The sequence below is a fragment of the Lygodium microphyllum genome, chromosome 11, assembly GCF_053477565.2.
Source record: "Lygodium microphyllum isolate KBCC chromosome 11, Lygodium_microphyllum_v1.1.10, whole genome shotgun sequence".
Classification (NCBI taxonomy): domain Eukaryota; kingdom Viridiplantae; phylum Streptophyta; class Polypodiopsida; order Schizaeales; family Lygodiaceae; genus Lygodium; species Lygodium microphyllum.
Genome location: NC_141145.1, coordinates 102,737,194 through 102,757,357, shown reverse-complemented (window position 1 = coordinate 102,757,357; position 20,164 = coordinate 102,737,194). Strand labels below are relative to the sequence as shown.

The window sequence follows — 20,164 nt, the reverse complement described above, 5'->3', positions numbered from 1 at the left end:
GTAGCTCACATGTGGTGATGAAGAAAAAAACCTTACTAGGAATTGGAACAAATGATCCAAATTGTAGTGTGTTGGATGCAGATGTGGAGTGCAATCCTAAGTTATTGAAAGCACAAAAAAGAAAGTCAATGTTTTGGCTAGAAGATGGAGGGATGGGAGGAGTTTGAGAAAAGTGACTACCAACTCCATACTTAAATGAAATAGAAGTGTCAAATATACACCTACGAAAGTATGTCTGCTTTGAAAGCTTGCTCAATTTACATTTGCATACTCAAATGTGCCATTATCGAGGTCTTGCATACCTAAAAGGAAGCACAGGGAGGGTTTTGATTTAAATGACAGTGGGTTTGGTTGTGATTAAGAAGATGAATTGCTAGTCATCCCAAATGCCATATGTTCTCCCTAATCAGAGAGGTGGCCAACCTCACCAATTAATTTGGATATACTAGGAGCAAGTTTTTTAGGAGTTGGAGAGTGATAGCTACGTCCATGCTAGAGGTGAAGGTGAAGCATCATCTTCCTTGTTGAGTAAATAATACCTCCTCAAGGTCTCGAGTGATGGAGAAGCTTGAAAAGACATCGTGGAATCCCAAGGAGTTTAAGATATTGTGATTTGGTTATGTGTTGTTTGTGTATTTCACGCAAAACCAAGGTCTCCACGGTAGTCACCAGATAGTCTTTACAAGAGCACCAACTTTGATACCATGTGAAGATATGCTAGGATTTGCACATGGAAAACACAAAATCAAAATCTATGAACATACCTAAAACACAATAGCACAGACGATAACACAATAGATACAAAACACAAAAACATAAATACAAAACAAAGAAGAAAGAGAACTTTGAAGTGAACGAATCAATGTTGTAAATGATGGAGAGAATGTAGAAGATGCTCAAAGGTAGAGCTGTCCAACAGTTGGTGGTTCTCATGGGAGTGGGTTAGGGAGTAGTGGGGAGAATGTAGAAGATGCCCAAATATAGAGCTGTCCAAAAGTTGGTGGCTCTCATGGGAGCAGGTTAGGGAGGAGTCAGCGTGATGTCCGTTGGAGATGGATCTTGAGTGCTGTAATGACCAGTCAGAGTTGAAAGAGTGTTGACTATGGAAGGGCAGCAGGCTGGTAACCAAAACACAGCAGTTTGGAGGCTGAAATCTGGTAAATGCAGTTGTGTACCACTTCTTGGAGGTTGGAAACTGATCACAGGAGCTGAGAACAGCAGGGTGACAGGTCAGGAGCGTGCTGAAGCAGGGTGGCCCACAGAACAGCAAAATGCAGGCTATGAATTGCCATCTGAATGTCGATGTGGCAGTTTGTGTAGGGCTTGTGCAAAACACTGTTGTCTGGTGTCTCTTGGCAGTAGGGCAGTAGTAGGAAAATGGGCGCCATGTGCTGGAATGGACGTGACTGCAGTTTTTGATGGCTGGACAATAGATAGTGATGATACGGCAGGAGTCACAAGAGGTTGGACAGCCAGTGGAGGTGGGTTGTAGGTTGGAAACAGGCCCCCAACAACAGTAGAGAGGTTGTTGACTAGTGTAACATGCAAACAAGGATAGGTTGATTGGTGGACAGCTTGACTATTTATAGATGAGTGGATCCTCCCAAATTAGGGTTTGGCTTATGGGACATAGAAACTCTCTAGGAACGGGTTTCTTTTTAATAAAAGTTTTAGTACCATTTGAGTTTTGGGGCTATCTAAAGAGGCTGTTTTATAGGGCATTTTTAGCTCAACAAAATTAATATGTTTGGCAAAGAAGCATAGTTAGAGAGCTCTAGGTTAGGCTGTTTTAGGAAAGAGCTCTATAATAACCTCGGTATTTTGGTTTTGGCTACATATGCATACACATAGAAAGAATCAACTGGAGCATCCCATCCGGTTATTTCTCGAATTCAATTTCATGCCTTGTTGAACTCATCTCCAGGAATCTTCCCTTTCTTTGCAGCATGCATTGCATGTGACCAAGGTTTTGTTTTCTTACCAAACATACTCTAATGTTTGGATTGAGTAGCAATCCAATTTTATGTAGATGATTTCTTCCATCTTTGGAAAGAATCGGCGGATTTTTATCCAAAGCATACTTATTTATGCTTCGTACCATTGCACCAAATACATGTGTGCACAATGCCTTCATGAGTCTAAAACTTCAGTCTTGTAGATTGTCTTTTTTCTTCCAATTTTGCAAATTTGAGTTGTAAGTTTTGCATGCTTTTCACTAACTCATCCATTACATCATCCTTCACCCATGGTTGCTAGGTAATGAAGTACGGTACAATAAAATACGGTACTAAATGGTACCTTAAGATTTTTTTAATGTATGGTACAATAAAAGAATGCTACTCTATCCTAAAAGCAACTTAAAACCCAGTTCTTTTTGACAAAATAAGGTAGACAAATTGTTTGAATCTCAAATAACCTAATCCCATGGGAAAATCATATTAGTGTAAGGAGCATTTAGGTCATCCCAAAGTGTGGTTCATATGGGAAAAGAAGTATCCATTAAGTTGGTATCTTATGGTACTAATACATAAGGTATGATACCTAAAGTACGATATAGTATGAACCCTTTTGTATGTGGTACTAGTGCAACTATGCCTTCACTGGAGTCACAATAGTGATCGGCTATTTATCTATTTGCTTTGTTGCCTTTTTTGCAAATGAAGGAATACCACTAACATGCATCTTTGCCCTTTTCCTTTGTTGTTCACCATCATAGACACAACATCTTTTACATCTTTCCAGTCCGACTTCAATCCTTGCTCTGTGGTTTCATCATCCAAAAGCAACTCAAGACTCGGTTGTAGTGCAAAGTCTGCTGATTGAATAAACAACTCAATCTTTTCGGATTCAAGCACTGTGTCATTCAATTGGGTATATCTCTGTTCAAATTCACGAAGCAACTCACTCCAAGAAGGTTCTCTTTGTAACCAACCTTGTATCATAAAGTATTATTCTTTTAGTGCTTTCTTAAAATCATTTCTTGTGGTTCCCCGAATTGCTAAAATTTCGTTTATGCACAGCTTGAGTTCATGAGCTGCAATTCACACTAAATATCAATCCATTTGGTTCACAACAATCTCAAAAAAGTTCATATTTTTTGCATAGACCTTGAAATACTTTGATACATTTTTGCCATCAATAGTTTCACTTTATTTTCTACAGCTCGCAATGCTGTTGTCTCAATTGATCAAATGTACAATCAGATGATTGTGATAAAGTGGATGTCTTTGGAGGTTTATATGACGACTTTGAGTTCTACCAAGTTTTCTATGGAAGAGCACGTCAATAAGCTTCGGCAATTGCAGATGTAGGTTTAGCACGTAGGGAAGGCAATTATCTGGGAGGACATGGCAATAACTCTTCTTTCTCATTTACCACCTTGATTCAATTCATTCTATTTTGCCTTGATTGCTTCAGGGTGGATAGAGACCCTTTAAGTGAAAGGAGTTGGTTCCTATGGTCTTGGACCAAGAGGAACAACTCAAAAGTCAGAACACTCCAAAGTGGGAGGCTTTGACGTGACAATCTTTCCAACAGAAGGGGAATAATAACAAGAAGAAGAAAGACAAGAAGTACAAACAGGACAAGGCCAAGGAGTCTACTTGCCACTTATGTGGCAAGATAGGTCATTGGAAGAAAGATTGCCTCGATAAGGACAAGAAAGACACCAAGAAGGAGAAAACTACAAAGGACTTAGGAGCGGTGGCTGCTCCTTTATTGGCCACCTTCCTCCAACTGGAGGTGGTAGAGGATGTTCCTTTGACAGCTATTGATGTAACGATGATGGCCCCAGAGTCTCGCTAGTCGGTTGTGGATAGTGATGCTTCCTATTACATGACTCCTTCTTTAGAAGGGATTACCCGTATGCATTTGATGCACAAGAAAATTCTTGTATAGTTCTTTGGTTCCCATCAAAGGCAAGGGTGATATGTAGCTGATTCAAGATGGGCAAGGTAGTGCCCATACATCAGAGAGGCTCTATGTGCTGGGTCTAGGATATCATCTCCTTTCATTGCACAAGACTTGTACTCTTGGTTTGATGGTTGAGTTTGATAAGGACTCCTTCCAAGTTCTTGATGCTGTTTCTCGACAGATTCTTTGTGCAATTAATGACGAGAATGGAGTCTACAAGATGCAGTCCTCTTTTGCCTTTTCGTCTCTTCTTTTTTCTTTCATAGACTCAAACCGAGATTTGGCATGCTCGGTTTGGCCACCTCAACTATGAGTATCTTCACGAGGCCGCTTGTGGGCAACTAGTACGTGGATTGCCAAAGATTGGGGTGAGCCACCCGCCATGTGTATCTTGTATTTGTGGCAAGCAATATAGGGATGCTATTCCTAGCAAGGCTTCACAATGGGCTAAGGAGCCTTTGGAACTTGTTTCAACGGACCTATGTGGACCCATGAGGACACAGTCCCTTAAGGGAAGTTTGCATTTTATGCTAATTGTTGACGCTTTTAACAAGATGACATGGCTGTATTTCTTGGCCTTGAAGTTTGAAGCATTCTCACATTTTAAGGATTGGTTGATCTTTGAAGAGAATGGGTTTGGTAGAAAACTCAAGACCGAGCCGTCCATTGCTTTCCTCCATTAGGCGTGTGGTCACATGACAACAGATACACATAAGGCTCTTCTTAAAACTCGGATGCCTAAGGAAGAGAGAGAGAGGAGGGAGAGAAACAAAGATATGGAGAGAGAGAGAGAGAGAGAGAGAGAGAGAGAGAGAGAGAGAGAGAGAGAGAGAGAGAGAGAGAGAGAGAGAGAGAGAGAGAGAGAGAGAGAGAGAGAGAGAGAGAGAGAGAGAGAGATATACACATAAGGCTCTTCTTAAAACTCGGATGCCTAAGGAAGAGAGAGGAGGGAGAGAAACAAAGATATGGAGAGAGAGAGAGAGAGAGAGAGAGAGAGAGAGAGAGAGAGAGAGGGAGAAGAGAGAGAGAGAGAGAGAGAGAGAGAGAGAGAGAGAGAGAGAGAGAGAGAGAGAGAGAGAGAGAGAGAGAGAGAGAGAGAGAGAGAGAGAGAGAGAGAGAGAGAGAGAGAGAGAGAGAGAGAGAGAGAGAGAGAGGAGTGAGGAGCGTGGAGATGGCCGTCATTCGCGTCCGGCTCCTGTGCCGCCAGCAGAAACCCTAAATCGCCTCGTTCGTCGTTTCCTGCCTGCAAGTTGTCGTTTCCTGCCGCCGAACGTCCGCCTGCACGCGCCCGCCTACCTGTGGAGGCTCAAGTTTCGCCGACGACACCCGCACTTCACAGGTCTGCATCGTCCCTGCCTCTTTTTCCTGCCGTCGCATCCGTCCTCTGCCGTGGCCATCAGGTCCAAACCCGCTCGCCCTCTGCTGTGCGACTGTGGCCCACTGCAAGGAGTTCTGCTTGACGTCTCCCCTCGGACGTTGCACACTCACCTGGATCTGTGCCCTCAGCTGCTCGCCTGCCTTCACACGCCCTATTCGTCAGGGGTTCACCGGCGCACGTCTGTCCTGTTCTGCACAGGTGCCCCGTTGCAGTCCTGTTGCTGCAGCCAGGTGGTTCCCTGATTGTGCCGGTCTGCGGGACTTGCGGAGCGAGCGAGAGAGAGAGACAGAGAGCGAGAGAGAGAGAGAGAGAGAGAGGAAGGGACAGGCAGATAGACATTTTACAAGGACAGATCTGTGCCGAGGAGGCAGCAGATTATTGAAGAGCAGAGACTGTAGACAGTGCATCCTGCTGCTGCAGTGAGGGAGCGAGCGAAAGAGAGAAGATAGCGGTATGGCTGGCCTGGATATGGATTTTCTCGACCGGACGGTGGCAGCCCTTGGCCCTGATTCCGATACCGAGGAGCCGGAGGATATGGTGCCATGCACGGAGGAGCCACCTCCGGGTTCTGAACTGCCGCCGGGAGGCAAACGCTCTAAGCACACTTCAGACGAGCCAATGGGTCCTCAGGACCGCTCCTATGCGCAGGTTGCCTCCGAACCTGTGGATTCGCAGGAAATAGACTGGGAGCATTTGCTGGACTTTGCCAATACTCTGCTTGGCGATTATGTCCAGCATAATAATGAAACTTTCTCTGCTGCGGCTGCGGATGATGTGCTGGAAGCGACAGTGGACCCAAAATCAGTCTTGCGGTCCTTCTCGGTGTTCTATGACCGTGCAGTTATACTTTTTTTCACCGGCAGGATCCCAGTGCTCTCACATATTCGCCAGTGGATGCACCACTTATTGCAAGGGGAGTATGTTGAGGAGATCTTCCTTGGCCCTCGCGGCTTTTATGAGGTGCTGTTGAAATCCGAATCGCATCGAGCTGAGCTACTGTCCAAGTTGCCACTATTTTTTGACCGCCGCTTGGTCCATGTGGTACCATGGCGCCCTATGGCTGACTTCCAGCGTCTGCTTCAACGCGAATGCCCGGTGTGGGTGGAAGTGGAAAATTGTCCAGCGGTATATTGGCCATTGTTGAAAGACGCGATGGCGGTTGTGGGCACAGTGCTGGTTCCCCCCAGCCTCAGGGCTATGAACCGAAACCGTCTATGCATGTTATGGGATACGGCCAGGAAAAGGCCTGCGTGGCTTCGCCTCAATTGCGCTGGCATGCATCCTTTGCATTTTCGCCTGAAATGGGGCAATTTTGCCGGACACTGCTTTTCATGTGGTAAATTAGGGCATTTTGTAGCTGAATGCCCGGAACGGCAACTGTCTTCTGAGGAGGCGCAGGTTGTGCAGCCCAAGGATGACATGGTGCTTGATGCCCAGACACAGGAGACCCTTCAGCCCCCTACTGTCATGGAAAAAGGTAAACAACAGGTCCGAGCTTTGGATTCTCCTAGCTCTGATTGGATTGAGGCACGACAAAAAAAAGGTAAAAAGTTGGACGCAGGCCTGGCAGATCCTGGGCCTCATGTTTCCCCGGATTCCGTGCGCACGTACACGCGCAGGAAAGACATGGTCACCCCACAGCAGGTTGTGCGTACCATGGCCCCGTCAGCCCCCCGCAATCCGTCTTCAAGGAAAGTCTATTCCGAGGGCCCCAAGGGCCCACCTGCTAAGCTGGCGTTTGATGCGAAAGGCAATGTGATTACTCCTTGGGATAGGCGTTATCCCCGCCCTGCTCCCAAGGTAGTGGATTTCCCTTCTACCTCTAAAGCAGGTCGCCCGAATTCATTTGCAGTATTGGCTGATTTTCTGGATGAGGGTGTCCTGGATGCCCTCGCGGAAAAGATGCAATCGAGGCAACAGGCGCCTCGTTCCTGACTTCCTTTGTTTGAAAATATATGAAGATTGCCACGTGGAACGTGCGAGGCATTTGCTCTCGCCATAAGCAGCATACCATGTGGTCTGTCTTGCATGAAAATCAGTGGGATGTATTATGTGCAGTGGAGCACAAAAGTCATGGTGAGGCAGGAAAGGTTGTGGATTATCGTGGATTTCGTCTGTTTTATGCAGGGACACATGCTAAGCATTATTCGGGCGTGCTGATGATTGTTCATGAGAAATACCAGCCTGTTCTTGTTAAAAATGATGTGCACGGCCGCTTTCTGGTAATCGAAGTCCTATTTGAAGGTGAGATTTTATGGCTGCTGGGACTTTATGCTCCCAATGATCCCACATCCCGACGGGATCTATGGTTGACTTTGCAGAGCTCCATGGCACTTGGCCGCAGAGGGTTTTTGATGGGAGATTTCAATATGTGTGTTGACTCTTCGCAGTCCACCTCAGGGCATTCGGTAATGGATACGCCAGAAAGCCGGGTGTGGAACTCCTTTGCTTTGCACATACTTAAGCAAGATCTTTGGTCGTGGCTTCACCCTTCTGTTTCAGGTTTTACTTTTCATTCTGCGCAATATGCAACCACTTGGTCGCGATTGGACAGAATGTATATCATGCCGGGGGATGATTTTCTTCCCGAGATGCTGGAGATGAAGGTCTTGCAGCAATATGCGTTGTCGGATCATTTTCCCCTCCAGCTTGAGATGCGGGCACAATCTGTTGCACCTTTTATGCAGTTCCTGGATAAGCTCCCTTTACGCTTCAACTCCTCTTATTTGAAGCATCCAATTTTTCAGGATTATATGCAGCAACTGATTGAGAGGTTCTTATTGGACTTCGCCTCTGAGGGCTTGGCTTCGTTTGCACGCCTGCTCTCTAATGTGCAGCGGGTTGCTCGGCAGTATGGGATTCACACTGCCTCTCTTTGTCGCCGCCGTCGACTTGCAGCAGAGGACTTATTGGCCTTGGTCCGTTCCTTGCTCCTGGATTCCCCAGATGATGATTTTCTGCTGTCACTGGAGCGGCGTTTGGCCCATCTTATTCAAGTCTTTAGCTTGAAATCTTATCAGCAGGCCAAGCTGCATAACTTGACTGACACATTGCAAGATAATGCCTGCCAGTCTCATAAGTTCTTTCGCGCCTTGCATGCTTCTCCGGCTCGCGAAAATATGACTCGACTTCAGGACTCGGAAGGTCGCATGGTCACTGATCCGCAGACCATTATCAATATGTGCAGAAATTATTTTATGGATCTTTTTGGTTCTTCATCCTTGCCGTCTAGCCAGGTTACGCATGCCCGCTCGGTCTTCTATCAGCTGGTCCACCAGCAGGTTCCGCTTGATATGCAAGCCTCTTTGGAGGCGGATATTTGCGAAGAGGAGGTTATGGATGTGTTGTTGCACCTGCCTAAGGATAAAAGTCCTGGTTGGGATGGTCTCACTAATGAATTTTTTGAGCACTCAGCCACGCAGTTGGTAAAGCCTTTGGTGGTCATGTTCCAACAGGTTTGGGAAACAGGGGTCATGCCTTCTTCATGGAAAGAAGGCCTCATCAAACTGATCCCCAAGGTCCCTTCGCCGTCAAAGCTGCAACACTGGAGACCAATTTCGTTGATGGGCGTGATGTATAAAATCTTTTCCAAAGTGCTGGCAAATCGGCTTCACAAGCACCTTCCAGCTCTTGTGCACCCCCTCCAATATGGTTTCATTAAGGGACGCAACATTTTGCACAATATCTTGAATGTGCAAATGGCTATTGATTATGCGAGGCACTCCAATCAGCAAGTGGTCTTGATTCAACTGGACTTGGAAAAGGCGTTTGACTGTGTGGACTGGTCTTTCCTTGCAGAGCTTATGTCTGCTATGGGCTTTGGGATCCGCATGTCCCGATTGATCTACACCATTAGTACTGAGGCTTCTTCAAGAGTTATGCTTAATGGTGGGGTCACAGAGCCATTTCTCCTTGCACGCTCGCTCAGACAAGGCTGCCCTTTGAGTCCTCTCTTCTTTGCCTTGGCGACTCACCCGGTCCTTTCAATGTTATCCTCCATGGCGGCTTCTGCCCAGTTGGCAGGGTTATCTCTTCCTTTGGGGCAGCACTTCATTAGCCAATCCTTGGCTGATGACTCCTTTATGATTTTGCAGGCGGACAGGGATAACATTCGCAAGGCATTAGATGTTTGGACGCTCTTTGGTCAAGCTTCTGGTCTTCGCATCAATGCCTTCAAGTCAGCCATTCTCAGTTGCACGGAGCCTGATTTAGAGTCATTAGGCTGGCAGGGCCAGGTGGTTTCTCGTGGCGCGATTGTCAGGCATCTTGGATACCCATTGGGGGTGGATGTACGGCCAAAGGCCCTGCTGGAGTGGATTTCACACAAACTGGCCGTGAAGTTTATGTATTGGAAGTCGCAAGCCTGGCCGTTCCATGTCCGCCTCAAAGTGGCTCAGACAATTATGCTACCAATGCTGACGTATTTCCTGCCCTTACTGCCATGGACGCCCAGTACTTTGAAGGCTCTTACTCATCCCATTCGTTTCATGCTATGGAAGAAAGATTCACTGCAGGCAGGCATTTCCTGGATTTCATGGTCACATGCATGTACCCCTAAGCGCATGGGTGGTGGAGCTATTTTGGATGCAGAAACTCATATGCTGGCTCTTCGTTGGTCTCTGTTTTGTGCCATGTGTGTGGATCATCACCCGTGGACCATCATAGCCCGTTATTTTCTTGAGGACAACGGCCTCCGCCAGGGTAACACACGGCTTCGAGCCTCATGGTGGCATGTCCTTAATGCTGACGCTCGTTTCTCCAGTCCCTCTTCCTCTTTGTTAGTGCATTTGGTCGGCTCTTGGAAAGTGGTGCTCCAAAAGGCCCGTTGGCATCCTGTAGGGGACCGCGTGCAGACAAATTCTTTTCAGCTGGAATTGTTGGCGGTATCCACATTACTTTCATGGGAAGATAAACATCAGCTCAGACCGAGATTTAACCGCATGGCCCGTTTGGGTGTGACTTCGATTGCGGATGCTACCCTTGCCACTCGCAATGTCCTTGCATCATTTCGGACTGCTAGGAGACTTTTCAGGATCCCGCGCGGATACCGTGATTTATGGGGGAAGCTTTCCTCGGAACTTCAGGGTAGGCAACCCTTTCCTGCCCTGGCTATGGATCGCCCTTGGCAGGACTGGGACCTTGCAGGCCGGTTGAGTCTGGAAAAGGCCTCTACTAATCAGGTGTATCATCTTCTCATTAAAGATCACCAATGGTTGGGCGTGAAAGTTAATGCTGTTTGGGGCCTGCGGAAATCACTGTCATGGTGGCAGGCAACGCTGATGGAGGGATGGCAGAACAAGACACCTTTCAAATGCAAGGTCTTTCTGTGGCGGGTAATGATTGGTGGTCTTCCTCTTGCCTCGGCCCTTTCCAAGCGTCGAATCTCGAATGGCACTTGCTTCTTCTGCACCACTTCGGCGGAATCGGCCCGACATCGTTTTCTTTCTTGCCCGCTCGCCAAGAATATCTGGTCACTCTTGTCACGAATCTGGCACGCGGTGGTGGGGTCTTCACTGACTCCCTTCGATTGGGTTTTTGTGCGCCCGAAGTATCCCACACGACCACCGTTACATGTGAAGATCTTATTCCATTTTTTCAGATACTGGGGATGCTGGCACATTTGGACCACCCGAAATGCTTTTCTCTTTGATTCGGCTTCTAATGTACCGCGACATATTGCAAGGCTTAAAGGGCTCTTGCATTGGCAGCTAGATCTCATCAGGCACTCTGACTTGCTCCCTCGGGAGGATTTGTATTCCTGGCATTTGGCAATTGCCTCTGGGTCCTTGCCATGATTGGTGTAACTTTTTAGTACCCTAGTCCGGGGATTTCCCACACGTTGGCCTATGGCCCTCGTGCCTCTTGTACTCGTGTAATCATGTAATCTTGTACTTTCTTCGTAATTAATACAATTACCTTTTACGAAAAAAAAGAGAGAGGGAGAAGGGGGGGAGGGGGGAGAGAAACAAAGAGGGAGAGAGAAAAATGGAGAGATAAAGGGAGGGAGGGAGAGGGATAGAAACAAAGAGAGAGGGGAGAAGAAAAATAAAGATGTGGAGGGAGAGGGAGAGAATCAAAGAGACAAGAAGGGAGAGAGAAATTGAGGGCAGGATGTGGGCAGAAGGAAGGAGGCGGAGGAGCAGAAGAGAGGAGGCCGCAAAAGGTGGTGCGCATAGCTTGGCAGTGGGAGGTAAAGGGCAGGTGTCACTATAGCAGACACTGCTGCTGCATCAGCAGTAAGGTCACTTGCTTAGTCCTTGTAGTTGGTGATATCCACATTGTAGCACTTATTGGGTCTCATGCTCTTGGTGCTTGGTGCTATCTTCATATCTAGCTCTTATGCACTACTGGTTTTCAGAAAGTTTGGACATGAAGGGACACAGAAATGTTTATCCTTTCAGTCTTCAGTGTTGTTAAAGTCTAGGTTTCAGGCTTTATTTTATGGGTTTTTCTTCTCTATAAGGTGTATAGTATGGACAGGCATGGGCTCACAATGCTGTGGTTCTTGCTTTGAATATATGGGCAAAGGCTTCTAGTGTGCTGACTCCTGAGTGCGTTGATCAATCTGTTTTGTATGACATGGTTTATCGAGGCAGCCCTTTGTGAAAGTGGTAGTTGTGCTCATCTAACCTCTGGCTAGTTTATTTGACCTATGCAAGGAATATATATCATAGATGTGTTAGTGACTCTTGAAGCCTTGCTGCTTACATTATAGATCATCTTCATTCCATTATTCTTCTCCATGTCCATCTTCTTCATTCCAATGTGTAAAATCGTGGACATTAAGATTGAAATTATGTAAAAGAGTTTCTTAAAGAGAAATGCCTCAAGAGTGTGCACATTATCAGCAAATTGCGATGAAGAAAGAAGCTAATAGAAACACTTAAGCTTTTAGAACAGCACGATTGGGAGAGAACCTCCCAAGTCAGGAAATTGACTCAACCTGAACCCTATATCAAGGTTCTCATTCTCAGTCTTGAAAAAAACTGCAGTGTTTTTCCCTCCCCCTCATGCTGACTCCTGAGTGCGTTGATCAATCTGTTTTGTATGACATGGTTTATCGAGGCAGCCCTTTGTGAAAGTGGTAGTTGTGCTCCTCTGGTCGGTTTATTTGACCTATGTAAGGAATATATATCATATGATGTGTGAGTGACTCTTGAAGCCTTGCTGCTTACATTATAGATCATCTTCATTCTATTATTCTTCTCCAGGCCCATCTTCTTCATTCCAATGTGTAAAATTGTGGAGATTAAGATTGAAATTATGTAAAAGAGTTTCTTAAAGAGAAGTGTCTCAGAGTGTGCACATTATCAGCGATGAAGAAAGAGGCTAATAGAAACACCTAAGCTTTTAGAACAGCACACGATTGGAAGAGAACCTCCAAAGTCAGGAAATTGACTCAACCTGAACCCTATATCAAGGTTCTCATTCTGGTGTGTGTGGTGGGGAGAAGGGGCGAGGTACTGAAGTATTTGGACACCATTCTCTGTTGACACTTGTGTTAGTATCTAATACCTGCAGCTAGTTTTCTTTTTCTATGATCTGCATGAAGATTTCATATCTGCCCTGAACAGGAAATTTCCGTCTTTTCCCTTGAGAAAGAAATTCCATTTTCAGATTTCTATATTTCGTTTTAAGGGACGGGTTCCTGGCAAGTTTAGATGAAAATAGATAGATCAGTAAAAAGTATGGCATTTTCTGGCAGCAGTCAATATGGAAGTTCCTGGTCAACCACAAAAGACTCTGTCAAGGAGAGGGGATTCTCCTCCATGAAAAGGACTCAGACAGTTTGACCCAATATGCATGGATGGGACTGCAATTCTGAAAGTTGTAGTTCGAGTCCAAAACATCAAGTTTTAGAGAGTTGTTATCTTGGAATGTCTACATAACTTTGAATGTAGTGTAAGTTGAATGTGGTTGAGGTTCTTCCATTTACCAATGTAACTTGAATGCAGCTCAAAACACACAATGCAGGAACTACCTTGAGATTGTTTGCATGTTCTAGCCTCTATTTGCTTGCTGATTTATTTGGCAGTTCTTGTTGTGTTACTTCTAACATGCTTTTGGATTGCATCGCTTGCTACCTCAATTTTACTTGTATTTCTTAATTTTTTTAAAAAAATATTAATGGTGGTTTTTTTTTTGGGGCAGGGTTGTTGGGGGGTGGCTGAAGTGTGGAAATGGATGCATACTAATAATTTGATTTCTTTTTCAAATCTCTAGAATGAAATGTTCAAGACAGAAGTTCAGGAGCTCTTGCATGGGAGTCTCCAAGGGGTGGCAGAGAATCTTACACGGGTCGCAAAATTATGATTATATTTAAGCTGTTCTAGATGGAGTCCGGATGAGAACCAGTTCATGCATGTGGTTTTATACAGGTTATCCTTGCATCGGGATGTATTTAGACATTAAAGGCCAGAGTCTTTCATTTACCCTGTGGCAGGCCAATCCATCTTTTCTTAAAGGAACTGGATTTTGCTCCTGTTTGGTTTGATGTGCAGAATTAGTACTTTCAAGAGTTGAAAGAATGGGTTTATTTTACCAATTATGCAAGGCAAGAGGACACATGAGCTACACCCATGCCTTCTACAAGCAAATACTTTGTATGACCTAGGGGTCAAAAGAAAGGGATCAGGGACATTCAGTTGGATCCCTTCACAAAGACTGATGTAAGCTAGAGGTGGGTATATGGTATTCATGCTTGTAAAACAAACTGTAGAACAAATTGAATAAAACAGATATGTCAATATGTGGGTTGCTGAGCTAAAACATGCTTTACAGCTACTTCGAATTTTTAAACAGCCCCAAAACATGCTTAATTAATGGAAAACACAAATTTGGTGCGTGGTTCCAAAGAGTTTCAATGGTTCCCCAAAACCCTAATTTTTTGGGGCACCCTTCAACATCTATAAATAGACAGGCTGCCCAGCATTTAGCCTCATCCTTTAGTGTAGGTTTCTCACTCTATCGTGTAGATGTTAGCCATCAACCACCTACCATTTGTTATCCAGCCATCAAGACGGCAGCCTATCACTATCCAGCCCCACGTGGCTTGTTTTCAGCCATTGCCTTACTGTTTGGAGATCTCCATCTTGCTGCATCATCATAGCACATGATCGCCTTGCATTTTTAGCATCTGGTGCTAGGTGACAGGTTATTGCCATCTCTCCCATGAGGGTTCTGTTGTAGTATCTATATTTTTTCTGTCTAGTAGGCCTTCTATATCAACAAACACCTCTCTTGTTGCCTTGGTTCCTTGACACTCTGGTGATCAACATTTGGTGTTTTTTGCACTCGGACACTCTGATTGGTGGTCATAGCACTTGGGATCCACTGTCTCCGGTAGACGTCACTCTTCGACACTGCATTGCTGTGTCCTTGGGTATTCTCTACACTCTTATATTCATTTACAACATTCATTCACTTTATACTTTCTTCTCTCTGTGTTGGTCTGTGTTTGAGTTTTTCATTTTGTGTTTTGCATTTAGGGTTTGAGTTTTGTTTATCTCTTTGTGAGTCTTTGTGTTCCAATCTTGGTCGTATATGCTATGTTTTCTCAATGCAAACCCTAGCATATCTACTCTTCTAAAGAGTATCTTGCGGTGATTGTGGAGGCTAGTCTTTGTGCGAGACTCACACGTGACTCCATTTTGACTCATGTCTCAAACACCTTGTTCGTCAGATCTTATGATGCTCTATTAGGCTTCTCCATCATTAGAGCTTTTGACAAGGCATTATGGTCTCAAGGAGGAGATATACACATTTATCTTTACCATCGTTTTCTTCTCATTTTGGTCATCTTACAGATGGAGAGTTTGAGGACTAGTGTATCATGTGCAGTTTGATTTTTACTCCTTCAACGAGTGGTACTATTTTATCTAAACCGATTGATGAGAGGTAATCTCTTTGATCTTGGAGGGACCATGACATTCGGCACATCTGGCGATCCATCTTCTTTATCATAGCCAGGCCTTATGTCAGGTTCGTATAATCCTTTTGAGTTATATGAGCCAAAACCCTGTCTTGTTTCTTTGTTATGCAGAATTCATATGATTTTCAGTATATTAACTTTAATAGAGAAGGCTCTTGAAGTAGACACCCTTTATCAAGTATATCTCTACCATGTGTTTCATTTGAGCAAGTAAACCATGCTTCTCAGCTCCCTTTCGTCCCACCACTATCTTTTCCACATTCTGATCTACTTATATTTTTATTGCAAAATCTTGGACTACATTTCACTTTTGTTGAAAGCACATTGAGGCTTGGATGTTTCATTTTCCCTCCTAACACTTTCTCATTCTCCCTCCCACCATCTATCTATCCTCCATTCACTCCACCTCTTGGTACATCGTTAGGGAAAATACCACCCTTTAACAATGTACCTTTCACCTAATTCCACTTTACCACATCCTTCCACTTTAGGACAGTTGTGATGGGCATCCCTCTTGTCATCTTTCGACACTCATAAACCTCTTATATGACCTTTCAAATGCAAGGATATTCATCCTTTGCTTATGGACTGTTGTTATATATCCCTTGGGTTGCTCTTACGTAGGGATTTTCATCCACTGCTCCCTATATCTCTATCTTTTCACCTTGGGCTTCTCATGCGGTTATCATGTCTATATCCAATCCACCCTTGCTCACATTTGGATCCGCTATGCATACTTCTCGTATGCATGATGGGCACTTTGAGATTACTTCCCAAGTGTACTCCACTCCATCTCTCTATGTCCCTTATCCACCCTACTCCCATTACACACCATCTCTTAGCATTATCACTTTTATTGCAACGGCCAAGAATGCCTTTACGGATAAGATTTGTTTTAACGAGTCCAATTTTATAACTTGGTCAAACTTTATACAAGAAGTGCTCGAATTTCAAGGACTTTGAAACTTCATCGTTGGGATCGTCGATTAGCTTACCTTGATCACGCTCGTCAATGGAGATCACGCAATGCCATAACCAATGTTGAGTTAATGCAGGGGTTGCTTCTTAGATTCCACTCTCAGTTATAACGTTTTTTTCTTGCATTTGAGCGTTGGAGTCATCTCATTGACCGTTATGTGGCACGAGATTACACTCAACATATCAATCTCGATTTTGAGCTTCAAGATTTTTCCATTAAGGAAGGGGATGATTTGAAAGTCAAGTTGGTCGTGTATCGGCGTTTACTAGTCAAGTTTGCTACTACTGGCTCCTGGAAGTCAGTCGATGATCATATTACGTTTTTCTTGAATAAGTTGTCTACCAAATACTTTTATTTTATCCAACACATCACTTTCTAGATTGTCGACCTTTTATGAGTTTAGTGTCAGTTCTTGTGTCATGCGAGGTTGCATGATCAAGTCCATAACAAATCCTCCACACATATCCATTCACAAGTGTTGGTTGTAAAGTCCCTTGGTCTCCATGTAAAGTTATATGGGTGTGAATATACCCTTATTTGTGTCCTAATATATAAATACATTTTTTATTCTGTGTACCAACACAATTTAGTATACCTATCTCCATGTTGACTCTTTCACTCTCAACACTGTTGCTTCATCTCTATCACACATTTTCATTGTACACTTTTTTCCACAAACTGGTATAAGAGTTGCGGCTAATGTATGCATGCTTTTCGAAGTTTGTGCATGTCAGCTCAGCTTGTTTATGCAAAGAAACGCCTGGTCAGCCTTGGATGAGTGCATGCGATAGCTTCTAGGTAGTTGACAAGTCAGGGGCAAGCAACATGTTAGGTGATTGTTTTTAGGTAGAGCGACACATTAGGTGCACACAACAATAGCTCACGTAAGTCAACGAAAGTTATGTTCGTTAGGCATAGGCAGTGCAGGCCACGCGCAAGCAGAATTGATATAGATAAATCGAATGACAGGTCAATGATTGTGTGTTTTACGTTTTCAAGATAGTCTTTTTTAAAAATATTTTTGCAACCAAGCCTTTTGCTCACTGACAGGGATTCGCACATATTGCATGTTTCAAAGATTTGTGCAAATTTGTGTATGAAATTTGGGTTTTTTTTGCTAGATTTGATGTAGCTGATGTGTAACAGTGACATTTGACTCGAAATTATTAAACATTGTGCACATTGGCTCAAGAAAAAAGTAGGGCTTTTTATGTATTAGTGAAATTTTGCTCAATTGAGCTGAATTTATTAACATTGGTGCACGTTTGGACATGAGAAATGGGACTTTTGTAAAATTTAATGAAATTTTGTTAAATTTATTTGTTTTATGCTCTCATAAACATGTATTAATGGAATTAGGGCAGATTGGTCAGTAAACTTTTGGGGCTTTTGTTGAAATTTGTGAATTTTGGCAAAATTAATATGTGAAATGCACTCTAAGGATATTTCTAAAGTAATCTTGGTATTGTAAGCACTGCAATTTGAGTATTTTATCTTTCACTTGTGAGATTTTGGAGAAATTGTAGAGATTTTTTTGGTATGTTTGTGTATTAGAAGTTGATTTGGATACATATATATATAGTATATATGTTAAGCAACTCTTATTGAGTTGATGTATTGTTGAATATTCATTGTGCAACAGTCTTAGAGATCATTGGCAAATCTAGGATTGTTGCAGATGTAATTTTTGGTGACATTGCTAAAGTGGGAGTCACCTAGTAGTGATATATGCATGTAATATATATTGACATTTTAGTTATATTGTTGAAAGTCATACTTTCTATTGCTATACTTGTATTTGGACACGGTCGATAATACATTGACTAAAACTTGCTCTTATTTATTGAAATTTTGGATTGAAATTAGCTGATTATTCAGCTTGTTTGTTGTCATAAATTACATTATTAATTTTTGGTGCATTCTTGACAAATGGCTACTAATGCTTCTAGTAGCTGTGACATTAGATCCTTGCTTGAAATCAAGTGGCTTGATGACATTGGCTTTGATCTATGGAAGGGTAGGATGCAACACATTTTATTATTGAAAGACTATGATGATGGTCTTTTGAAAACTAAGCTTATAGCTATGAAAAATAAGGATTAGGTTAGAATTAACAAGAATGCCATTGCATACATTGAAATGGTTGTATTTGATGTAGTTACAAACATTAAGCATCTTGATATAGCTTATGTTGTATGGAAGAAGTTAATGGATACTTATGAAAATATAACTCTAGTAAATCAAGTGTATCCCATGTATAAGCTTGTGAACATGGAGTTGGATTAGTCTAAGCTAGCATATGAGCATTTAAGTGCTTATACAGTGATTTTGAGTCAATCGTAGGACTTTGGCTTATAGTCCTTCAATGATAAATTGAAGGCTATTTTCTTGTTGATGACTTTACTTGATAGTTGGAAGACTATGATTGTTTCACTTAGCAACAACACTGCTTTAACTTTTGATGGTATTAGGGACTCTATTCTGAATGAGATCAAAAGAAAGTCAAGTGGAAATAATATTGGTTTAACTTATTATCTTAAAGGTAGACCAAAGAAGAGTGATAATGCAACAAATAAAGGCAAAAGTAGGAGTAAAAGCAAGGGTAAACAACATGATGTTACTTGCTATTACTGTGGGCGTAAATGTCATAAAAAGCTTGATTGTTATTGTAAGAAAGAGCAAGAAAGAAACAATAGGGAAAGAAAAAGAAGGATGATAAGAAAGAGAATGAGAGCTCTCCCTCAAAAGAAGTTGCAAAGGCAAATGTTGTATCTAGTACGGTCATTAAAGAGCTCTTTGACATTGAAGAGATACTTGTAGTCTCATGCAATGATGTAGACATTATGAGAGTAGCAGTAGGTGATGCACATTATGAAGGAGGCAATTGATACCTTACTTTTAGCTCATGATGGGTTGTTCCAATCATGGATAGTGGACAATGGTGTTTATTTTCATGTTAATTTCTCTTTGGAGTCATTTTCTTAATACATTGGAGCTTGTTTAAGTAATATTTACTTAGGCAATAACTATGCATGTGAGATAGAGGGTGTAAATACCATTCATTTGGTTCTTGAAAACAACCAAGAGTGGATTTTATAGGATTTCAAATATGTATCTGACACGAAGAAAAGTCTATTGTTAGTTGGACAGGTTGATGCAAGAGGATGTTTTACTATCTTTGGTGGTGGATCTTGAAAGGTCTACAAGGACTCTATGATGTTGATTGTTAAAGGCAACAAAAAAGGGGACTTTGTATTATTTGCATTGCAAAGCATTGCATGGCAAGTTCTTGGCTTTGGTTGAAGTTCATTTACAGATAGGGCTTTGGCACAAAATACTTGGCCATATAAGCCAAAAGAGCCTTCAAATTTTTTTCTCTTTGGAAAGATTTGATGTTAAAGACTTTGGTCTTGAATTTTGTAATGATTGCATATATGAAAAACATGTGAAGTCTCGTTATTATTCTAGTGTCGTTAAGAAGTTCTATGCTCTTGATTTAGTACACTCTGATGTGTGCACTATGTCTGTTAATTTATGTGGGGGTACATGGTACTTTCACTTTTATTGATGATTTCAGTAGAAATTTATGGGTGTGTATTAAAGAGCAAAAGGAAGTGTTGGATGCCTTTAAAAGATTTTATGCTTTTGTTACCTCATAGAAATGACTTAAGTTGAAAGCTATAAGAACGGATAATAGGGGTGAGTATGTTTCTAACGAGTTCAAAAAGTTTTGTGAGATGTACGGCATTAAGAGGGACTTGACAACCCTTTATAATCTTGCATCAAATGGTATGGCTGAAAGATATAATCGTACACTTTGTAAGAGAGTTAGATGCATGTTTTCCATAGCTAATATCTCATGGTAGTTCTGAGGAGAGGCTCTTAAAAGTGTAGTTTTTGTTTGCAATCGCTTTTCAAATCATGCATTGGAAAATCATATTCTTGAAGAGGTTTGGTATGACAA

At 42.8% G+C, this 20,164-nt stretch overlaps 1 protein-coding gene across 4 annotated transcripts in view; it reads left to right on the top strand.

Moving 5' to 3' along the window:
• LOC148029174 (enoyl-CoA delta isomerase 1, peroxisomal-like) overlaps positions 1-13,906 on the top strand; it is a 93,586-nt gene extending 79,680 nt beyond the window's left edge. The window contains exons 10-11 of one of the 4 annotated variants that reach the window (XR_015692388.1): positions 13,514-13,668; positions 13,792-13,906. Coding sequence is in view for 3 of the 4 variants with exons in the window: in XM_087687927.1 (XP_087544053.1) it covers positions 12,999-13,115 (117 nt within the window). In the remaining variant the exon portion in view is untranslated. Of the gene's footprint in view, positions 1-12,998; positions 13,319-13,441 lie in introns of those variants that run through there. The other 3 variants (XM_087687928.1, XM_087687929.1, XM_087687927.1) reach the window with 3 other exon arrangements.
• The last annotated feature ends 6,258 nt before the right edge of the window (positions 13,907-20,164 follow it).